At 45.4% G+C, this 23,525-nt stretch overlaps 1 protein-coding gene across 2 annotated transcripts in view; it reads right to left on the reverse strand.

Moving 5' to 3' along the window:
- Positions 1-23,525, reverse strand: part of COL27A1 (collagen type XXVII alpha 1 chain) — a 477,424-nt gene that overhangs the window by 180,321 nt on the left and 273,578 nt on the right. For both annotated transcript variants that reach the window (XM_077283906.1, XM_077283905.1), the window contains exon 29: positions 3,074-3,127. In XM_077283906.1, coding sequence (XP_077140021.1) covers positions 3,074-3,127 — 54 coding nt within the window. The remainder of the gene's footprint in view (positions 1-3,073; positions 3,128-23,525) is intronic.

The raw sequence follows: 23,525 nt of genomic DNA on the forward strand, positions 1-23,525 counted from the left end.
CACCGATCCAGCGATGTCTTCACTGGTAACCAGGGTAAACATCGGGTTACTAAGCGCAGGGCTGCGCTTAGTAACCCGATGTTTACCCTGGTTACCAAAAAAAACAAACAGTACATACTCGCCTTTCGGTGTCCAGGTCCCTTGCCGTCTGCTTCCTGCTCTGACTGAGCAGCCGTACAGCGAGAGCGCAGCGGTGACGTCACCGCTGCGCTCTGCTCTCACTGTACGGCCGGCACTGTCAGAGCAGGAAGCAGACGGCAAGGGACCTGGACACCGAAAGGCGAGTATGTACTGTTTGTTTTTTTTGGTAACCAGGGTAAACATCGGGTTACTAAGCGCGGCCCTGCGCTTAGTAACCCGATGTTTACCCTGGTTACCCGGGTGCTGCAGGGGGACTTCGGCATCGTTGAAGACAGTTTCAACGATGCCGAAGTCGTTCCCCTGATCGTTGGTCGCTGGAGAGAGCGGTCTGTGTGACAGCTCCCTTAGTAAGATAAGGAGCTGCAGTGAATGGCCAGACACTGTGGAAGGGGGTGAGAGATACATGTCATCTGGGTGAGAGAGACTGATGGGAGAGAGAGACAGTAAACTGCTGGTGATAGCAGATCACAGAGCAGTCACACACAAAATAGCACTGCCCCTGTGATGCTACTCTTCATTCTGCCCCAGGGATATTAGACCACCCAAAAGGGGAGGGAAATGGTGATGTCAGCAGTTACTGCCCCAATTTTGCTGCTAACAGTAAAGCTGGTAAGTCTTAATATAGCTGCTTGAGGTCTAAAACAGAAAATGCTCCCCCTAGTGGTAAATATATGTATTTGTAAGAAAATATATAATATTTTTCATATAGAAATGTTTGCAAACAGTGCAAACATTCCATTAACACATTTTAATTACTATTTTAAACTTAATTTCACAAAAAAACAAACTACAAGAAAACTGGTGGCACCTTCCCTTTAAGGTTTTTTTTTCCCATCACAGACATGATGATGCAGCTGCAGGGTGATCAGCTAATCCCGCTCCTGGCACCCCTGGCAAACGGCCAACTTTAAGGGTGGAAGCCATGGCCAGCCAGGTGTACATGGCTCACATGATGGGCATTTACATAAATATCCACCCTTGTAATATAAGGACTACTCCAGTCCGCCAGAAAAGAAACTTCTCCAACTGAGCGAGTCTCCATTATGGCTCATAGTAACGGGTCCTGAAACCCTCTGACACCTACATATCCAATTAGGGCATATGTTCATAAATCAACTCTTTAAAAAACGGGAACAATTGGCTTTTGCCTTACGGATGGATTTAAGGTTTTTTTCAGGCTTACTCTTTGGCTACGTACATAGTCCTCTCCATGGGCCCTGATCAGCTGCAAGGGTGGTCACTTTGGTAATCTGAAGAGATGAGGACTAGTCTGACAGCAGAGTTGATTTGTGGACGCTTTATAATCTGGGGTGTAAAACCTGGAGCGACTCCTGTCCTACCACCAGACATGCACAGGAGATGTCAAACATGTGGCATTGTGAATTTCCGCTGCAGACTGAAGAGTACAGCAGGGAAGCGACAGGAGAAGGAGTCTCTGTGCTGTGTGCAAACATCCCGATGTATGGCTCAGTAATCAGATGCATATCCCAGTCAGCTCGTTCTGATCTTCAGTAGACGCTTGGAGGCCAGGGATGAATTATACAACGTAATAAAAACATAATATTACTGTCACGTCCCGACTTTTGCTCGTGGGACGGCCAGAAAAAGCACAAAGTCACCTCGTATCTGCCAGCTGAGTGTTTATCCCCCGTACAGTCCTAGCCGGCGGCTCGGTCCCATAAATGGAAAAGCTTTCATTATTCCATTTTTTTTTTTTAAAAGGCGACTGAAATAAACATTCAGCCCTATTTCTACTGGCAGAGATCTGGAGTCCTGTGAACGGGTCCTTGTTCTAAATAGCAAGCTCGAATATTAGTTACGAGAGTCATCATGGTGGTATAATCTGTGTAGTTGGCATAGAGTACTACACCTCTCACCATCTTCACCAGTCAGCTGGCTGTGCATGTTGGCATATACTGGTGCAGTATATGTATTAAGAGGAAAAAAACACACTAAAACCATTTAAAACAAAGGGATATACAATACCCCCATCTTAGCACAAAGCCTATAATAAGGCAAAAAACAGCCCGAACTAAAGATACACCAGTAGCTGTCATGTCCCTCAGGTGCCAATATAAAGCAGGGTCAGGCCAGGTCAATAAAGCATGTGTGCCCTATGGAAAAAGGAGGTGCGGACAGAGGCACCCAACGCGTGTCGCCACTAAGCTGTGGCTTCGTCTACCCCTGCTTTATATTGGCACCTGAGGGACATGACAGCTACTGGTGTATCTTTAGTTCGGGCTGTTGGTTATATGAAGGATGGATATGGGTCAGTACATTCACCTGTATAGTAGTGCTTATTAACCTGTATTTCTGCACTCTACAGTGTATATGAGCAACCATTTGTCCTGCACATTATTACGTCTTTTGTAGCATTCACGGTAGTGTGTCCATACGGTGCTTAACAAGACTATCTTTTGGGACTGGCCAGGTGGTTATTACATTTTTTGCGCCATTTAGGTGGTATTGAATTATTGACATGTGAATTATACCCTGTTGTGGGAGGTGCGGTTTTTTGCCTTATTATAGGCTTTGTGCTAAGATGGGGGTATTGTATATCCCTTTGTTTTAAATGGTTTTAGTGTGTTTTTGTCTTCTGCATATTTGTTTAAATAAAGCTGTATTATTTATGTATTAGTGTAAGTGGTGACTCCCGTTTATAAGGCCTATCTTTTTCCTCTTAATACATATGTGGCACTTTATCAGGCCTTGGTTTGAGTCCCAGTGACCGTGGTGCCCCCATTTATCTTTATTTGGTTATATACTGGTGCAGTATAACAGCCAAAGATGCACGTTAAGTAGGATCAGAGGCGCAAAAAAAATATTAAATGTATATGACAAAAACTGCATACATTATGTGTATATATTGGATTCGCCAATCAGCAGCGCCAATGCGTATTACGGAATAGGTGGCACCTGAAAGGGCACTTACCTTGGTACCTGGTAGCCCAGATCCTCCCGTTGGTCCATCAGGGCCTCTGGCACCCTGAAAAAGAGGAGCGATGAGATGTAATATGAAAAGTGACCAGCAGGTGTCTCCCATGTTCTACTTATAGCTGCTTTGCATAGGGCCCAAGTCAAAAGCCCCCTTGTCCTTCAATCCTCCCACTTGTAGCCCAGGCGCTTAACCCTCCTCCCCCACTCTTTTCCCCTCAGCCTGCTTGGAGAGGGGTGAAGAAAAAAAAGAAACTGCTTTCAGGAAAACAAACAGCTGTGTCCTTTTACTCTTATCCCGGGGCCGGCCCCTGATCACAGATTTCTCACTAAGCCAGGCTGCACATTTCTCCTATCAGAATCACATAGAGGAGACTGGAAAGACGGGAAAAGATATTAAATTATTTAATAAACTAAAGGAGGTGTCTTTGAGTCTGTGCTTAGGATGAGAAGCTAATTAATAAGAATGACCAAATTACATAGTCTGCTTCTACCGAGTCCCAGGGCACAAAGAGGTAGCCAAATATTAAGTGGCACAGTACCCGCAGTAAAAGTTAATATAAAGAAACTTCATGACATTAAGTAACTTCTAGAAAAAAAGAGCGAAAAAGGAAGTTGCATTAGTAGTAGTAAAAGTAGTACAATCTGACTTGTGTGACCCTTTTATTCATCGCTTCTATAGCAGATGTCAATATCTAGCCAGGATCTAGCCTAAGAGATGAGCTCAAAACTGAAGATCTGATTGAATATGAAGGAGGGAAATGGAGGAGTTAGATTAGGGAATGTAATATACCTGCCTAGAGAGATGTGCTTAAAACTGAGGGTTAGCATTAGCATAATTGTCTGGGGTAGCGCATTCAAGATGATCGGTGCAGCACAAGAAGAATCTTGGAGATGGGAGTAGGAAGTTTGGATTATCACAAAAGTTAGTAGAGGCTTTCTAAAAAGGCAGTTTTCATTAACACACAGGTATGGAAATAAACATATGAGAAAGGAGACCATCGGTGCCACGTAAGAAAATTAAAGGGCAGCTGCACCTAGACTGATTCACTTGAATACTAGTTCATTTACAGGACCTGGGAGCGGACACTAAACAGTGTACAGATCCATGCTGGTTTTGCTCATGCATTGTTAATATCCGGCTGCCGCCAGAGCAGATGATATTTGATCAGTGGGGGTGGAGAGCTCACGTTAGTCCTGATGAATCCCTTTAAGAACAAGACGTTATAAGCACAGTCAGCCATTTAGTTTGTATTGTCTGTCCTCTCCTGCCTCCTATGTCAGCTGAGATTTCTCCATCAATCCTCTCCTTTGTCAGCTTCACCTCTTCTGACATCCAAAATACGTCAATATGGAACATTTTTTTCTTTACAGCATTCTGCCATTCCTGGTATTCCTGAGAAATTCATGAAAAAAATTGACAACATAGAGTTATCAATTGAAGTGGGGTGTCCCTATGCAATTTGACATGCTTAGCATTGATTGGAAAGGTTCATAGTGCACAGGAACACACCATCAACTGGGAACACCCGCTTCTCAGTGTATTTTTATATTTCCAAAAGAAAATTATATGACAAAGTCCAGGACAGAGGTGGTGACGGGCCCTACAGCACTTCTCCCTGGATCTCACAGGACAATGTTATCCAGAGATTTCAGATGGCGAGACAGGCCATTTAGAACACATTCTGCCTTTTCATGGCATAAATAAGTATGGCAGTCTCCCACCGATGACAGATCAGAATTAGGCTGCCATGTCGCATTGCATTTTTTGGATTGCTGTCAGGTGCCTTAGTAAGAAACACGCAGGATGATACATTTGGCGCATCTTTAGACCATCTCTTGAACCAATTTTGTCAGAATCTAATGTGTTTTAAGTCACACCCCTTCCCGCCAAGCCAAGCCCTTTCCTCCACGCCCCACCCCAAGGTACAAAAAGGGTAAAATCAGATCAATCTTGCGTGAGGCAGGTCCACCAGCTTTTTGGAGTAAATTGAGGCAGGAATCTATCACTTTAAGCTGTAGAGCCGCTTTCTGTGTAGCTGACTGGATAACCCCATTAATCTACCGACTACTGTGACATATTTTCTGCTGCTTTATGAACATCTGCAGGGCACTGCTGTGTCTCAGTATGTCTGAAGCATTTTTGTGCGGTATATGTTTCCAGCTACAGGGCAACTGATTGCACTGTGACATTTCACTGACAGGTCTGTCCAACTTGCAGGTGGTCTATAAGTGCAATGTGCCCTCTGGCAGTAGAAGGGTTACTTGACGCGTTTCAGGGATACGGGCCTCAATTCTGGTTTCCTTCCTATAGTAAGCCGACGACATTTGGATCCTGCAAGCAGTGAACGCTTTATGGAAATCATGAATCGTCCGTGTCTATGCAGAAACATGGATTTGCACTTACATAAAGCTGACGGATATATTCGGGGGTCAGGAAGATTACACTTGCACAATTGCTAGGAAGAGGAAAATGTACGAAGGCCATCACCTCATCTTTTCCTGCAAAATACAAATGCCAAGCCATGCATGCCTGGATGCTATAAAACAGGGGGATCAACCTATAAGGCATGGAAAGAATGAACTAAGCGGTGCTGACCAACCGTGCTTTACATGCGTCACAAAATCATCCAACCTAAATGTTTCGAATCGTCAACCAATTCTACCATTTTCTTTTAATTATGGCAATACTAAGCACTTGGCATCAGTGTTTCATTATCATAGCACTGGTTTAGAAGATAAAACCCTACAAATTCCATGTGATTGTAGCAATAGTGAGCATGTGCGACCACTACTCCATTTAAGGGGTGTCCACTACTCAGGTAACCCCTTCTGAATGCCTAGGCTTTAACCCAGTTAAATAAAAACACATACTCCCCTCCACTGCCGCTCCTGCGGTGCTGGTCTGGCTCTCTCTCTCGAAGAGCCTGTTTTGACACCGTTAGAACGATGCTGACACCAGAGGTGAGTATAAGTGTTATTATTTTCCTAGGGGGCAACATAGGGATTCAGAAGGGTTGTCAGAGCAGGTCTAACGGTCTAAAACTGCAATAGGCCGCTAATATGTACAAGCTTCAGACTGACAGATTTGGGTGTTGATTCTGCTCAGAAATCCATGTCAATTCCAATGACAAGCTGCATCTGATGCAGGGGAATGGGGATTTTTGGTGCTGCTATAGAAAAAAAAAATTCCATATGAAAAGTCAAAAGTCATTTACCTGCAGAATCCGCAGCAGAAATCTGAGGTTCAGTTTCTGATTTCTGCTGTACAAATACAGGTTTGAGATACAGTTTGCGGAATCTGTAGCAGAAATACACCCTAATGTTTTAGGCCCAAGTAGAAATCATACACCGGGATTAGCTATATATAGCTATATATATTTTGAGCAGGGACAACCAATTTCACCTGGACCCTGATGCCCGAGGATAACTGTTATAAACGGCACAAGGAAGGTGGGGGACCATATAACAGATCTTGCATTCAGGCATCCAAACAGACTTATATAAGGAAGAAATCATCACTGTAGAAATGTTCCTTTCCAAATTCTGACAAAACCAAGACCCAGGTGCAAACTTTGGTAAATGTATCTTCCAGAACCAAAAGTCAGGCAAGTATCCGCCATATAGGAGTGGAGGCCACAGAGCAGGAGTTCAGTCAGGACTATTCTGCATCTAGGAATAGTGCGATCTGTATTCTGTGCTAGCACAGTGGATGCCCGGCCAAGCTTCAGTCCTCTATATATGAGCACACACATGCAGCTGCATCGATGTCCTGGGGATGAAGGTTACAACATGGGAAATTGATCTTTAAAGATACATGTCTCTGACCGGCTGCCAGATTACCAAATATTTCAGATCATCAAATCTGCGGCTTGCGACTGTCAGGCCATGCTGGGACTTGTAGTTTTAATGCTGCTGGAGTGGCAGAAGAATGACATTTACTGCTAATCACTATTGGGGCTCATGGTCCTGACTTAATTTATTAATTTCTAAAATCTGCTGCACATCCGACCTAGGTGCGAATACCCATACGGGGTTAAGTAGATGCAGCAGATGCAGATTTCTAAAACCTGAAGCTTATGAAGGTGCAGCAATTAGGCTTTCAGCAGGGTCCCTGTGTATATGAATGAGGCTCAGGCTACGTTGACAAAGGAACAATTCTTCAGCAATGCAGAGTGAGGCGGGCGCAGGAAGAGGATGATGAGGAGGTGAGACAAGAAGCTCCGTGTTTGGAGCCTGTCCACAGCACCCCAGCCTCACACCCATTCATCACTGGCTCTGTGTGAACACCAGCAAGTCATCATTCAAGACCCAGCAAAAACAAACAGGCAGAAGAAGCTTTTCCTGATGGAAACATCTCCGATCAGGACCAAGGAAGCGCAAGAAAACTCTGACAACTCCACACAACCTCTTCTTTGTCAGTGCCTGACAGAATTCCTTATTTTCAAAACACATTCCCAAATTTTAGGAGGGAGTTTTCCTTCCTGCCAGCTGACGGGAATTATATATATATATATATATATATATATATATATATATATATATATATATATATATAAAATTCTGAAGATATTCCTGTAAATACCTAAGTTTGCTTAAAGGGTATGTCCATCACCATTTTATAAAAATACTGTAGATATAAGACAAGCCCAGTAACGCTATAAATACACTGAATTACTTTTGTGCCCTGATCCTATTCCAGTACTTCAGAGCTGCATGCACAAATCTGCTGAGATTCTATAGTGCAGTGGGACGGTAAGATCTTCTACATCAGATTACAGTCACCAACCCCCTTTTAAGCAGTGAGCATATACTGTTGGCCCAAGACAGAAGCTCATTAATAACAAAATACTTCTATACAGTCGAGTTTGTACATGCCTTCTGTTCTCTGAGATTTACATTTTGACCAAAGACTTAGGGTACCGTCACACAGTGGCATTTTTATCGCTACGACGGTACGATTCGTGACGTTCTAGCGATATCGTTACGATCTCGCAGTGTCTGACACGCTACTGCGATCAGGCACCCAGCTGAGAATCGTACGTCTTAGCACATCGTTTGAAACTTTCTTTCGTCGCTGGATCACCCGCTGACATCGCTGGATCGTTGTGTGTGACAGCGATCCAGCAATGCGTTCGCTGGTAACCAGGGTAAACATCGGGTTACTAAGCGCAGGGCCGCGCTTAGTAACCCGATGTTTACCGTGGTTACCAGCGTAAAAGTAAAAAAAAAAAAAAACGTACATACTCACCATCTGATGTCCGTCAGGTCCCTTGCAGTCTGCTTTCCGCTCTGGCTGTCTGCCGGCCGGAAAGTGAGAGCAGATCACAGCGGTGACGTCGCCGCTGTGATCTGCTTTCACTTTACGGCGACACTCAGTCACAGCGGGAAGCAGACTGCAAGGGACCGGACGGACATCAGATGGTGAGTATGTACGGTTTTTTTTTTTTTACTTTTACGCTGGTAACCACGGTAAACATCGGATTACTAAGCGCGGCCCTGCGCTTAGTAACCCGATGTTTACCCTGGTTACCCGGGGACTTCGGCATCGCTCCAGCGCCATGATTGCACAGTGTGACCGCAGTCTACGACGCTGGAGCGATAATCATACGACGCTGCGACGTCACGGATCGTGCCGTCGTAGCGATTAAAATGGCACTGTGTGACGGTACCCTTAAAGAGAACCTGTAAACACATTTTTACATATAGATATAGTGGAAAGGTGAAGGCCCTTATTTCCCCAGTAAAAACTATACCATTTTTTGTAGAGATCCAATGTGCTAGCAATGATAAATCCATACTAGTCATATGGAGATCAGGCTGGGGGTACACTGGGGGCGATTGTGTACATGAAAGAAGTATAGGTGTACCGAAACTCCCCCAGTCCATCTACAGACTGACTTGCATGACTTCTCTACTAGATTTCGCATATTGATCGCTCATAGATTTAACACAGTAGATCTCTGCAAAAAATATATAGTTTATATTGGGAGACAAGCGCCTATACAGCCGAACCACTACTGTCATATAAAAAAAAAACCATACTGACAGGCTCCCTTTATATAAAAATTGCTTCTAAAGTTTGCAGTTTGTAAATGACTTAATACAAAAATGTCACAAAAAACTTTCCATGTCAGCCTCAAGGTGGCACTGTTGTGGAGCAAAAAGTAATTTTGCAAATCAAAACCATTTCCTCCAATGCAATATAAATTGCTGACCACTTCTTATTGGTTGTGCAAATGTAACAGGAGAAGTGGAGCCACGTTTAGTGCTAATTACAAGCAGAGAGAAAGAAAAAAACAAAAAACGTTTTGGATGAAAATTGCCAAGTGTCAGTGATATTGTGCTGGTGGTCCATAAGTGATATGATATAATATGATATGATCCTGACCCAGGAACCAACTGCCAGCGATACGGTTCTTACCCTGGTACCAGCTGTCAGCGATATGGTTCTTACCCTGCTATCAGCTGTCAGCAATATGGTTCTTACCCTGCTATCAACTGCCAGTAATACGATTCTTACTCTATCAGCTGCCAGTTACATAGTTCTCTTACCTGGTATCAGCTGCTGGTGATATTATTATTATTATTATTATTTATTGTTATAGCGCCATTTATTCCATGGCGCTTTACAAGTGAGGAGGGGTATACATAATAAAAACAAGTACAATAGTCTTAAACAATACAAGTCATAACTGGTACAGGAGGAGTGAGGACCCTGCCCGCGAAGGCTCACAATCTACAAGGGATGGGTGAGAATACAGTAGGTGAGGATAGAGCTGATCGTGCAGTGGTTGGTTGATCGGTGGTTACTGCAGGTTGTAGGCTTGTCGGAAGAGGTGGGTCTTCTTTTTGAAGATTCTGATGGTAGGCGAGAGTCTGATGTGTTGTGGTAGAAGGTTCCAGAGTAGGGGTGATACGCGAGAGAAATCTTGTATACGATTGTGGGAAGAGGAGATAGGGAGAGGGGAGTAGAGAAGGAGATCTTGTGAGGATCGGAGGTTGTGTGTAGGTAAGTACCGGGAGACGAGGTCACAGATGTATGGAGGAGACATGTTGTGGATGGCTTTGTATGTCATCGTTAGGGTTTTGTACTGGAGTCTCTGGGCAATGGGGAGCCAGTGAAGGGATTGACAGAGGGGAGAGGCCGGAGAATAGCGGGGGGACAGGTGGATTAGTCGGGCAGCAGAGTTTAGAATAGATTGGAGGGGTGCGAGAGTGTTCGAAGGGAGGCCACAGAGCGGGAGGTTGCAGTAGTCGAGGCGAGAGATGATGAGGGCATGGACTAGGGTTTTTGCACATTCTTGGTTGAGGAATGAACGGATTCGTGAAATATTTTTGAGTTGAAGTCGGCAGGAAGTGGAAAGGGCTTGGATATGTGGTTTGAAGGAGAGATCAGCGTCAAGGATTACCCCGAGGCAGCGAGCTTGTGGGACTGGGGAGAGTGGGCAGCCATTTACTGTAATGGATAGGTTTGTTGGGGGGGTCGCGTGAGATGGGGGAAAGATGATGAATTCTGTTTTGTCCATGTTAAGTTTGAGAAATCTAGCGGAGAGGAAGGATGAAATAGTGGACAGACATTGAGGGATTCTGGTTAGTAGGGAGGTGATATCTGGTCCAGAGATGTAGATCTGTGTGTCATCAGCATAGAGGTGATACTGAAAGCCATGAGATTCTATGAGCTGTCCCAGGCCAAAGGTGTAAATGGAGAAGAGCAGGGGCCCAAGGACTGAACCTTGTGGGACTCCGACAGATATGGGGCGAGGTGAGGAGGTGGTGTGTGAGTGGGAGACGCTGAATGTCCGGTCTGTTAGGTATGAGGAGATCCAGGATAGGGCCAAGTCTGTGATGTCAAGGGATGAGAGCGTCTGTAATAATAGGGAATGGTCCACTGTGTCAAAGGCAACCGACAGGTCGAGGAGGAGGAGAACGGAGTAGTGTCGCTTGCTCTTGGCGGTTAAGAGGTCATTGGTGACCTTAGTTAGGGCAGTTTCAGTGGAATGGTGTGACCGGAAGCCAGATTGTAAGCGGTCAAAGAGGGAGCAAGAAGAGAGATGGGAAGACAGTTCAAGGTAGACGTGTTGTTCCAGTAGTTTTGAGGCATAGGGGAGAAGTGATATAGGGCGATAGCTAGATACAGAGGATGGGTCAAGAGAGGGCTTTTTGAGGATAGGTGTGATGGAGGCATGTTTAAAGCTTGAGGGGAAAACACCAGTTGTTAGTGATAGGTTGAATAGATGGGTTAGGGTTGGGATGAAGATTGTGGTGAGGTTTGGGATGAGGTGGGATGGGAGCGGGTCAAGTGCACAGGTGGTGAGATGCGATCTTGAGAGTAGAGTGGCGAGTTGATCTTCTGTAATGGTGGAGAAGTTGGTTTTGGAGGTGGAGGGTAGGGAAGTTGGGAGGAAGGGCTCTGGGGCTTGTTGACCAAAACTGTCTCTGATGTTATCAATCTTCTGCTTGAAGAATGAGGCAAAGTCTTCAGCGGAGATAAGTGGGGAGGGAGGAGGTGCTGGGGGACGGAGGAGAGAATTGAAGGTGTTGAATAACTGTTTAGGGTTGTGAGACAGGGAGGATATGAGAGATGAGAAGTAGGTTTGTTTAGTTGTGGCGAGTGTGGTCTTGAAAGTAGTGAGGGACTGTTTGAATGCGATGAAGTGGTCGTTGGAGTGGGATCTTTTCCACCTGCGCTCAGCAGCCCTGGAAGCTCGCCTCAGTTCTTTGGTCAGGCTGGTGTGCCAGGGCTGTCTGTTGATTTTGCGAGCTTTGGTATGTGTAAGTGGGGCAGCAGATTCCAACGCTACAGCTATTGTGGTGTTATATAGAGTGGCAGCGTCATCCGCATTGTGTATGGAACTTATGTCTGTGAGAGGGAGGAGGGATTCAGAGAATGAATGTAGGTCAAGATGTTTAAGATTTCTGCGAGGGTGTGAAAGTTTGTGGGGTGGGGATTGTAGACATGGAGTGGAGAGAGATGAGAATGTGAGAAGGTTGTGGTCAGAGAGAGGAAGATGTTGTGAATTCCATTCTCGGGCTCCCTCCTGTGGTCGTGAATGGTACTTTGGTGAGTTCTGTCCTTGGACACCCTCTGGTGGCTTTGAGTGGAACTGCTGATCTTTGAGGTTGGCTTTCTCAGCTGCCCTCGTTTATTGCTTCTGCTGGCTTCCCTATTTAACTCTGCCCAGGTCGTTAGTACATGCCAGCTGTCAATGTCTCAGTACTGGTTCAGATCTCTCTTGGATTTCTCAGATGACCTGTCTACTCCAGCAGAAGCTGTCCTTGCTAGTCATTAGCTGTTCATCGGTTTTGAATATATTTTTCAGTACATGCTATGTTTCAGTCCAGCCTGCTATTATGATATTTCCTTGCTAGCTGGAAGCTCTGGGGGTGCAGAGCTGCACCTCCACACCGTGAGTCGGTGTGGAGGTCTTTTTGCACACTCTGCGTGGTTTTTGTAGTTTATATATACTGACCTATAGTTCCCTTTCCTATCCTCTGTCTGTTTAGAGAAGATTCGGCCTCCTTTGCTAAAATCTGTTTCATTCCTGTGTTTGTTACTTCCCTGTTGTGAATTTGGTTTCTGGGCTCCCCCGGTGGTTTCTGGTGGTACTGCACTTGTGTGCTTCATCTCCTCTGTTCACCTGTTTTCATCAGGATGTGGGAGTTTTCTATTTAGCCTTGCTCCTCAGTCATTTCTATGCCGGCCAACAATGTTACCAGAAGCCTTTCTGTTGCATGTTCCTGCTCCTAGACTACTATCAGATAAGTTGGACTTGTAGTCCTAAGTTTGTTTTGCATTTTTGTTCCAGTTCTCTGTTATTGAATATTTCTGAGGCTGGAAGCTCTTGTGAGCTGAAATTGCCACTCTGGTGTCATGAGTTGATATTAGAGTCTTAAAGTAATTTCAGGATGGTATTTTGAAAGGGTTTTCAGCTGACCGTGCAGTTCCCTTTTCTGTCTTCCTACTATCTAGTAAGCGGAACTCAATTTGCTAAACCTATCTTCATACTTCGTATGTTAATTTCCTCTCAAATCACCGCCAATATATGTGGGGGCTACTGTCTGCCTTTTGGGGAAAATTTCTCTAGAGGTAAGCCAGGTCTGTATTTTCCTCTGCTAGGGTCAGTCAGTCCTCCGGCTGGCGCTGGGCGTCTAGGGATAAAACGTAGGCACGCTACCCGGCCACTGTTAGTTGTGCGGTAGGTTTAGCTCACGGTCAGCTCAAGTTCCCATCTTCCAAGAGCTAGTCCTTTTGCATGCTTTACTACGTTCTCTTGCCATTGAGAATCATGACTGTTTGGCCGGCCAAGGGTTAAAATAATTGGCAGAAGAAAGGAGAGAAAAGAAGTCTGCAGAGAATTTTTTTTTTTTCCTGAGTTTGCTCATTAGTTGATTCATTAGCATCTCTGCTTACTGCAGCCTTCGTCTCTCTCTCCTTCTCATCCTTGAATGGTTCTGATTTCACCTGATTAAAATGGATCCTCAGAGTTTAGCTACAGGTTTGAATAATCTCGCTATGAAGGTTCAAAGCTTACAGGATATCGTTATTCATGCTCCTACATCTGAACCTAGAATTCCTTTACCTGAATTTTTCTCTGGGGATAGATCTCGCTTCCAGAATTTCAAACATAATTGTAAATTATTTTTGTCTCTGAGATCTCGCTCCGCTGGAGATCCTGCACAGCAGGTCAGGATTGTAATTTCCTTGCTCCGGGGCAACCCTCAGGATTGGGCATTTGCTTTGGCACCAGGGGATCCTGCGTTGCTCAATGTGGATGCGTTTTTCCTGGCTTTGGGGTTGCTTTATGAGGAACCTCATTTAGAGATTCAGGCTGAAAAAGCCTTAATGGCCCTGTCTCAAGGGCAAGATGAGGCTGAAATATACTGCCAAAAATTTCGTAAGTGGTCTGTGCTTACTCAGTGGAATGAGTGCGCTCTGGCGGCGAAATTCAGAGAGGGTCTCTCTGATGCCATTAAAGATGTTATGGTGGGGTTCCCTGTGCCTACAGGTCTGAATGAGTCCATGACAATGGCTATTCAGATTGATCGGCGTTTGCGGGAGCACAAACCTGTGCACCATTTGGCGGTGTCTACTGAGAAGGCGCCAGAGATTATGCAATGTGATAGAATTCTGTCCAGAAGCGAACGACAGAATTTTAGGCGAAAAAATGGGTTGTGCTTCTATTGTGGTGATTCAACTCATGTTATATCAGCATGCTCTAAACGTACTAAGAAGGTTGATAAGTCTGTTTCAATTGGCACTTTACAGTCTAAGTTTATTCTATCTGTGACCCTGATTTGCTCTTTATCGTCTATTACCGCGGACGCCTATGTCGACTCTGGCGCCGCTTTGAGTCTTATGGATTGGTCCTTTGCCAAACGCTGTGGGTTTGATTTAGAGCCTCTGGAAGTTCCTATACCTCTGAAGGGTATTGACTCCACGCCATTGGCTAGTAACAAACCACAATACTGGACACAAGTAACTATGCGTATTAATCCGGATCACCAGGATATTATTCGCTTCCTTGTGTTGTATAATCTTCATGATGTGTTGGTGCTTGGATTGCCATGGCTGCAATCTCATAACCCAGTCCTCGACTGGAAAGCAATGTCTGTGTTAAGCTGGGGATGTCAGGGGACTCATGGGGACGTACCTTTGGTTTCCATTTCGTCATCTATTCCCTCTGAGATTCCGGAATTTTTATCTGATTATCGTGACGTTTTTGAGGAGCCTAAACTTGGTTCACTACCTCCGCACAGAGATTGCAATTGTACTATAGATCTGATTCCGGGCAGTAAGTATCCAAAGGGTCGTTTATTTAATCTATCTGTGCCTGAACATGCTGCTATGCGGGAATATATTAAGGAGTCCTTGGAAAAGGGACATATTCGTCCTTCGTCATCTCCCTTAGGAGCCGGTTTTTTCTTTGTATCTAAAAAAGATGGCTCTTTGAGGCCGTGTATTGATTATCGGCTTTTGAATAAAATCACGGTTAAATATCAGTATCCTTTGCCACTGCTTACTGATTTGTTTGCTCGAATAAAGGGGGCCAAGTGGTTCTCTAAGATTGATCTTCGTGGGGCGTATAATTTGGTGCGAATTAAGCAGGGGGATGAGTGGAAAACCGCATTTAATACGCCTGAGGGCCATTTTGAGTATTTAGTAATGCCTTTTGGTCTTTCAAATGCCCCTTCAGTCTTTCAGTCCTTTATGCATGACATTTTCCGTGATTATTTGGATAAATTTTTGATTGTGTATCTTGATGATATTTTGATTTTTTCGGATGACTGGGACTCTCATGTCCAACAGGTCAGGAGGGTTTTTCAGGTTTTGCGCTCTAATTCCTTGTGTGTAAAGGGTTCTAAGTGCCTTTTGGGGTTCAAAAGATTTCGTTTTTGGGGTACATTTTTTCCCCCTCTTCCATTGAGATGGACCCTGTCAAGGTTCAGGCTATTTGTGATTGGACGCAACCCTCTTCTCTTAAGAGCCTTCAGAAGTTTTTGGGCTTTGCTAATTTTTATCGTCGATTTATAACTGGTTTTTCTGATGTTGCTAAACCGTTGACTGATTTGACTAAGAAGGGTGCTGATGTTGCTGATTGGTCCCCTGCTGCTCTGGAGGCCTTTCGGGAGCTTAAGCGCCGCTTTTCTTCCGCCCCTGTATTGCGTCAGCCTGATGTTACTCTTCCTTTTCAGGTTGAGGTTGACGCTTCAGAAATCGGAGCTGGGGCGGTTTTGTCGCAGAAAAGTTCTGACTGCTCCGTGATGAGACCTTGTGCGTTCTTTTCTCGTAAATTTTCGCCCGCTGAGCGAAATTATGATATTGGTAATCGGGAGCTCTTGGCTATGAAGTGGGCTTTTGAGGAGTGGCGTCATTGGCTTGAGGGGGCTAGACATCAGGTGGTGGTATTGACCGACCACAAGAATTTGATTTATCTTGAGTCTGCCAGGCGCCTGAATCCTAGACAGGCGCGCTGGTCGTTATTTTTCTCTCGGTTTAATTTTGTGGTTTCTTACCTACCAGGTTCTAAAAATGTGAAGGCGGATGCCCTTTCTAGGAGTTTTGAGCCTGATTCCCCTGGTAATTCTGAACCTACAGGTATCCTTAAGGATGGAGTGATATTATCTGCTGTTTCCCCAGACTTGCGACGGGTCTTGCAGGAGTTTCAAGCGAATAGACCTGATCGTTGCCCGCCTGGTAGAATGTTTGTTCCTGATGATTGGACCAGTAGAGTCATCTCGGAGGTCCATTCTTCTGCGTTAGCAGGTCATCCTGGAATCTTTGGTACCAGGGATTTGGTGGCTAGGTCCTTCTGGTGGCCTTCCCTGTCGCGAGATGTGCGAGGTTTTGTGCAGTCTTGTGATGTTTGTGCTCGGGCCAAGCCTTGTTGTTCTCGGGCTAGTGGATTGTTGTTATCCTTGCCTATTCCGAAGAGGCCTTGGACTCACATCTCCACGGATTTTATTTCTGATCTCCCTGTTTCTCAGAAGATGTCTGTCATCTGGGTGGTGTGTGACCGTTTCTCTAAGATGGTCCATTTGGTTCCCTTGCCCAAATTGCCTTCTTCATCCGAGCTGGTTCCTCTGTTTTTTCAAAATGTGGTGCGCTTCCATGGTATTCCGGAGAATATCGTTTCTGACAGGGGAACCCAATTCGTGTCTAGATTTTGGCGAGCGTTCTGTGCTAGGATGGGCATTGATTTGTCTTTTTCGTCTGCTTTCCATCCTCAGACTAATGGCCAGACCGAGCGAACTAATCAGACCTTGGAGACTTATTTGAGGTGTTTTGTGTCTGCGGATCAGGATGATTGGGTTGCCTTTTTGCCCTTGGCGGAGTTTGCCCTCAATAATCGGGCTAGTTCTGCCACCTTGGTTTCTCCTTTTTTCTGTAATTCGGGGTTTCATCCTCGTTTCTCTTCCGGTCAGATGGAGTCTTCGGATTGTCCTGGAGTGGATGCTGTGGTGGAGAGGTTGCATCAGATTTGGGGGCATGTGGTGGACAATTTGAGGTTGTCCCAGGAGAAGACTCAGCATTTTTCCAACCGCCGTCGTCGTGTTGGTCCTCGTCTTTGTGTTGGGGACTTGGTGTGGTTGTCTTCTCGTTTTGTCCCTATGAAGGTTTCTTCTCCTAAGTTTAAGCCTCGGTTCATCGGCCCGTACAAGATATTGGAGATTCTTAACCCTGTGTCCTTTCGTTTGGACCTCCCTGCATCTTTTTCTATTCATAATGTCTTCCATCGGTCATTGTTGCGCAGGTATGAGGTACCGGTTGTGCCTTCCGTTGAGCCTCCTGCTCCGGTGTTGGTTGAGGGTGAGTTGGAGTACGTTGTCGAGAAGATCTTGGACTCCCGTGTTTCCAGACGGAGACTTCAGTATCTGGTCAAGTGGAAGGGCTACGGTCAGGAGGATAACTCTTGGGTGACTGCCTCTGATGTTCATGCCTCCGATTTGGTCCGTGCCTTTCATAGGGCTCATCCTGATCGCCCTGGTGGTTCTGGTGAGGGTTCGCTGCCCCCTCCTTGAGGGGGGGGTACTGTTGTGAATTTGGTTTCTGGGCTCCCCCGGTGGTTTCTGGTGGTACTGCACTTGTGTGCTTCATCTCCTCTGTTCACCTGTTTTCATCAGGATGTGGGAGTTTTCTATTTAGCCTTGCTCCTCAGTCATTTCTATGCCGGCCAACAATGTTACCAGAAGCCTTTCTGTTGCATGTTCCTGCTCCTAGACTACTATCAGATAAGTTGGACTTGTAGTCCTAAGTTTGTTTTGCATTTTTGTTCCAGTTCTCTGTTATTGAATATTTCTGAGGCTGGAAGCTCTTGTGAGCTGAAATTGCCACTCTGGTGTCATGAGTTGATATTAGAGTCTTAAAGTAATTTCAGGATGGTATTTTGAAAGGGTTTTCAGCTGACCGTGCAGTTCCCTTTTCTGTCTTCCTACTATCTAGTAAGCGGACCTCAATTTGCTAAACCTATCTTCATACTTCGTATGTTAATTTCCTCTCAAATCACCGCCAATATATGTGGGGGCTACTGTCTGCCTTTTGGGGAAAATTTCTCTAGAGGTAAGCCAGGTCTGTATTTTCCTCTGCTAGGGTCAGTCAGTCCTCCGGCTGGCGCTGGGCGTCTAGGGATAAAACGTAGGCACGCTACCCGGCCACTGTTAGTTGTGCGGTAGGTTTAGCTCACGGTCAGCTCAAGTTCCCATCTTCCAAGAGCTAGTCCTTTTGCATGCTTTACTACGTTCTCTTGCCATTGAGAATCATGACACTTCCCTCTTAACTCACAGTCAATATTTGTGGGGGGCTACCTTTACTTTGGGGAATTTCTCTGAGGCAAGGTAGGCTGCTATTTCTATCTTTAGGGGTAGTTAGCTCTTAGGCTGTGAAGAGGCGTCTAGGGAGAGTTAGGTACGCTCCACGGCTATTTCTAGTGTGTGTGATAGGATTAGGGATTGCGGTCAGTAGAGTTACCACTTCCTCAGAGCTTGTCCCAGATTTTCCATTTTAACCATCAGGTCATTTCGGGTGCTCCTAACCACCAGGTCCATAACAGTACAGCTGGCCCACAAAGTGTTAATGCATCTCAAAAGAGGGAAAAGAGAAGTTCTGAGTCAATTTTTTTTTCTTTGCAGCTTGTTTTGTCTTTCTTTTCCCCTTAACCTCTGGGTGGTTCAGGACTCAGGTGTAGATATGGATATTCAAGGTTTGTCCTCTTGTGTGGATCAACTCACTGCTAGGGTACAGAGTATTCAAGATTATGTAGTTCAGAATCCGATGTTAAAGCCTAGAATTCCAATTCTTGATTTGTTTTCTGGGGATAGATCTAAATTTTTGAATTTCAAAAATAATTGCAGACTGTTTCTTGCTCTGAAACCCCGCTCCTCTGGTGATCCCATTCAGCAAGTAAAGATTATTATTTCTTTGTTGCGTGATGACCCGCAAGACTGGGCATTCTCCCTTGAGCCAGGAAATCCTGCATTGCTTAATGTAGATGCATTTTTTCTAGCGCTTGGATTGCTTTATGATGAACCTAATTCTGTGGATCAGGCAGAAAAGATCTTGCTGACTCTATGTCAGGGTCAGGATGAGGCAGAAGTATATTGCCAGAAGTTTAGAAAGTGGTCTGTGCTTACTCAATGGAATGAGTGTGCCCTGGCAGCAATTTTCAGAAAGGGTCTTTCTGAAGCCCTTAAGGATGTTATGGTGGGGTTCCCCACGCCTGCTGGTCTGAATGAGTCAATGTCTTTGGCCATTCAGATTGATCGGCGTTTGCGCGAGCGCAAAGTTGTGCACCATTTGGCGGTGTCCTCTGAGCGGAGGCCTGAGCCTATGCAATGTGATAGGACTTTGACCAGAGCTGAACGGCAAGAACACAGACGTCAGAATGGGCTGTGTTTTTACTGTGGTGACTCCTCTCATGCTATCTCTGATTGTCCTAAGCGCACTAAGAGGTTCGCTAGGTCTGTCACCATTAGTACTTTGCAGACTAAATTTCTCTTATCTGTTACTCTGATTTGCTCACTGTCGTCCTACTCTGTTATGGCATTTGTGGATTCGGGCGCTGCCCTGAACTTGATGGACTTGGAGTTTGCCAGGCGCTGTGGTTTTTCCTTGGAGCCTTTGCAGAGTCCTATTCCCTTAAGGGGAATTGATGCTACGCCATTGGCCAAGAATAAACCTCAGTACTGGACTCAGCTGACCATGTACATGGCTCCCGCACATCAGGAAAATATTCGCTTTTTGGTGTTGCATAATTTGCATGATGTTGTCGTGTTGGGTTTGCCATGGTTACAGGTTCATAATCCAGTACTGGATTGGAAATCAATGTCTGTGTCTAGTTGGGGTTGTCAAGGGATACATGGTGATGTTCCTTTGATGTCAATTTCTTCTTCCACTCCTTCTGAAGTCCCTGAGTTTTTGTCGGATTACCAGGATGTATTTGAGGAGCCCAAGTCCAGTGCCCTACCTCCTCATAGGGACTGTGATTGCGCTATTAATTTGATTCCTCGTAGTAAGTTCCCTAAGGGCCGACTGTTCAATTTATCTGTGCCAGAACATGCCGCTATGCGGAGTTATGTAAAGGAGTCCTTGGAGAAAGGGCATATTCGCCCGTCTTCGTCGCCGTTGGGAGCAGGGTTCTTTTTTGTGGCCAAGAGGGATGGCTCTCTGAGACCTTGTATAGATTATCGCCTTCTCAATAAAATCACGGTCAAATTTCAGTACCCTTTGCCTCTGTTGTCTGATTTGTTTGCTCGGATTAAGGGGGCTAGTTGGTTTACCAAGATTGACCTTCGAGGGGCGTATAATCTTGTGCGTATTAAACAGGGCAATGAATGGAAAACAGCATTTAATACGCCCGAGGGCCATTTTAAGTACCTGGTGATGCCATTCGGTCTTTCTAATGCTCCATCTGTGTTTCAGTCCTTTATGCACGACATCTTCCGGAAGTATCTGGATAGGTTCATGATCGTATATTTGGATGATATTTTGGTCTTTTCGGATGATTGGGAGTCTTATGTAAGGCAGGTCAGGATGGTGTTCCAGGTGCTTCGTGCTAATGCGTTGTTTGTGAAGGGCTCTAAATGCCTCTTTGGAGTTCAGAAGGTTTTCTTTTTGGGCTTCATTTTTTCCCCTTCTACTATCGAGATGGATCCTGTTAAAGTTCAGGCCATTTATGATTGGACTCAACCTACATCTGTGAAGAGTCTTCAGAAGTTCCTGGGCTTTGCTAATTTTTACCGTCGCTTCATCGCTAATTTTTCTAGTGTGGTTAAGCCTTTGACTGATTTGACGAAGGCGCTGATGTGGTGAATTGGTCCCCTGCGGCCGTTGAGGCCTTTCAGGAGCTTAAACGTCATTTTACTTCGGCCCCTGTGTTGCGTCAGCCAGATGTTTTGCTTCCTTTTCAGGTCGAGGTTGATGCTTCTGAGATTGGGGCAGGGGCTGTTTTGTCTCAGAGAAGTTCTGATGGCTCCTTGATGAAGCCGTGTGCTTTCTTTTCTAGAAAGTTTTCGCCTGCCGAGCGTAATTATGATGTCGGCAATCGGGAGTTGTTGGCTATGAAGTGGGCATTTGAGGAGTGGCGACATTGGCTTGAGGGAGCCAAACATCGCGTGGTGGTCCTGACTGATCACAAGAATCTGACTTACCTCGAGTCCGCCAAGCGGTTGAACCCTAGACAGGCTCGATGGTCACTGTTTTTCTCCCGTTTCGATTTTGTGGTCTCATACCTTCCGGGATCTAAGAATGTGAACGCTGATGCCCTTTCTAGGAGTTTTTTGCCTGATTCTCCGGGAGTCCCTGAGCTGGCTGGTATTCTTAAAGAGGGGGTGATTCTGTCTGCCATCTCCCCTGATTTGCGGCGGGTGCTGCAGGAGTTTCAGGCTGATAGACCTGACCGCTGCCCAGTGGAGAAACTGTTTGTCCCTGATAGATGGACTAGTAGGGTTATTTCTGAGGTTCATTGTTCAGTGTTGGCTGGTCATCCTGGGATTTTTGGTACCAGAGATTTGGTTGCCAGGTCCTTTTGGTGGCCTTCCTTGTCACGGGATGTGCGTTCTTTTGTGCAGTCCTGTGGGACTTGTGCTCGGGCCAAACCTTGCTGTTCCCATGCCAGTGGGTTGCTTTTGCCTTTGCCGGTCCCAAAGAGGCCCTGGACACATATTTCCATGGATTTTATTTCTGATCTTCCTGTCTCTCAAAGGATGTCTGTCATCTGGCTGGTTTGTGATCGGTTTTCTAAGATGGTCCATTTGGTACCCTTGCCTAAATTGCCTTCCTCTTCTGATTTGGTTCCATTATTTTTTCAGCATGTGGTTCGTTTGCATGGCATTCCGGAGAACATTGTGTCGGACAGAGGTTCCCAATTTGTTTCTAGGTTTTGGCGGTCCTTTTGTGCTAAGATGGGCATTGATTTGTCTTTTTCTTCAGCGTTCCATCCTCAGACAAATGGCCAAACCGAACGAACCAATCAGACCTTGGAAACCTATCTGAGATGCTTTGCTTCTGCTGATCAGGATGATTGGGTGACCTTCTTGCCATTGGCCGAGTTCGCCCTTAATAATCGGGCTAGTTCTGTGTTGTGAATTTGCTTTTTGCTCCCTCTAGTGGTTACTAGTTTTTTTACTCTGGTTTTTCTGTCATTCCTTTTATCCGCACCTGGGTCGTTAGTTAGGGGTGTTGCTACATAAGCTCCCTGGACCTTCAGTTCAATGCCTGGCAACGTAGTTATCAGAGCTAGTCTGCTGTGCTCTTGTCTACTGATCCTGGTTCCAGTTATATCAGCTAAGTCTGCCTTTTGCTTTTTGCTATTTGTTTTGGTTTTGTATTTTTGTCCAGCTTGTTCCAAATCTATATCCTGACCTTTGCTGGAAGCTCTAGGGGGGCTGGTGTTCTCCCCCCGGACCGTTAGACGGTTCGGGGGTTCTTGAATTTCCAGTGTGGATTTTGATAGGGTTTTTGTTGACCATATAAGTTACCTTTCTTTATTCTGCTATCAGTAAGCGGGCCTCTCTGTGCTAAACCTGGTTCATTTCTGTGTTTGTCATTTCCTCTTACCTAACCGTCATTATTTGTGGGGGGCTTCTATCCAGCTTTGGGGTCCCCTTCTCTGGAGGCAAGAAAGGTCTTTGTTTTCCTCTACTAGGGGTAGTTAGATTCTCCGGCTGGCGCGTGTCATCTAGAATCAACGTAGGAATGATCCCCGGCTACTTCTAGTGTTTGCGTTAGGAGTAGATATATGGTCAACCCAGTTACCACTACCCTATGAGCTGGATTTTTGTATTCTGCAGACTTCCACGTTCCTCTGAGACCCTCGCCATTGGGGTCATAACAGTTTGCCAGGCCCATATTAAATGTTTAATGCATTGCAGAAGAGGGATTATAAGAAAGAAGATTCTGAGTTTTTTTTTTTTTCTTCTTCCCCTTTACCTCAGAGTGGCTATGCTTGCTGCAGACATGAATGTCCAGACCTTGATTACAAGTGTGGACCAGCTGGCTACTCGTGTGCAGGGCATACAAGACTATGTTATCAGAAATCCTAGGTCAGAACCTAAAATACCGATTCCTGAACTGTTTTCCGGAGACAGGTTTAAGTTTAGGAATTTCGTGAATAATTGTAAATTGTTTTTGTCCCTGAGACCCTGTTCATCTGGAGATTCTGCTCAGCAAGTAAAAATTGTTATTTCGTTCTTACGGGGCGACCCTCAGGATTGGGCTTTTTCGCTGGCGCCAGGAGATCCGGCATTGGCTGATCTTGATGCGTTTTTTCTGGCGCTCGGTTTACTTTATGAGGAACCCAATCTTGAGATTCAGGCAGAAAAGGCCTTGCTGGCTATGTCTCAGGGGCAGGACGAGGCTGAAGTGTATTGCCAAAAATTTCGGAAATGGTCCGTGCTGACACATTGGAACGAGTGTGCACTGGCCGCTAATTTTAGAAATGGCCTTTCTGAAG

The sequence above is a fragment of the Ranitomeya variabilis genome, chromosome 2 (genome assembly GCF_051348905.1).
Source record: "Ranitomeya variabilis isolate aRanVar5 chromosome 2, aRanVar5.hap1, whole genome shotgun sequence".
In the NCBI taxonomy this organism is placed as follows: Eukaryota; Metazoa; Chordata; class Amphibia; order Anura; family Dendrobatidae; genus Ranitomeya; species Ranitomeya variabilis.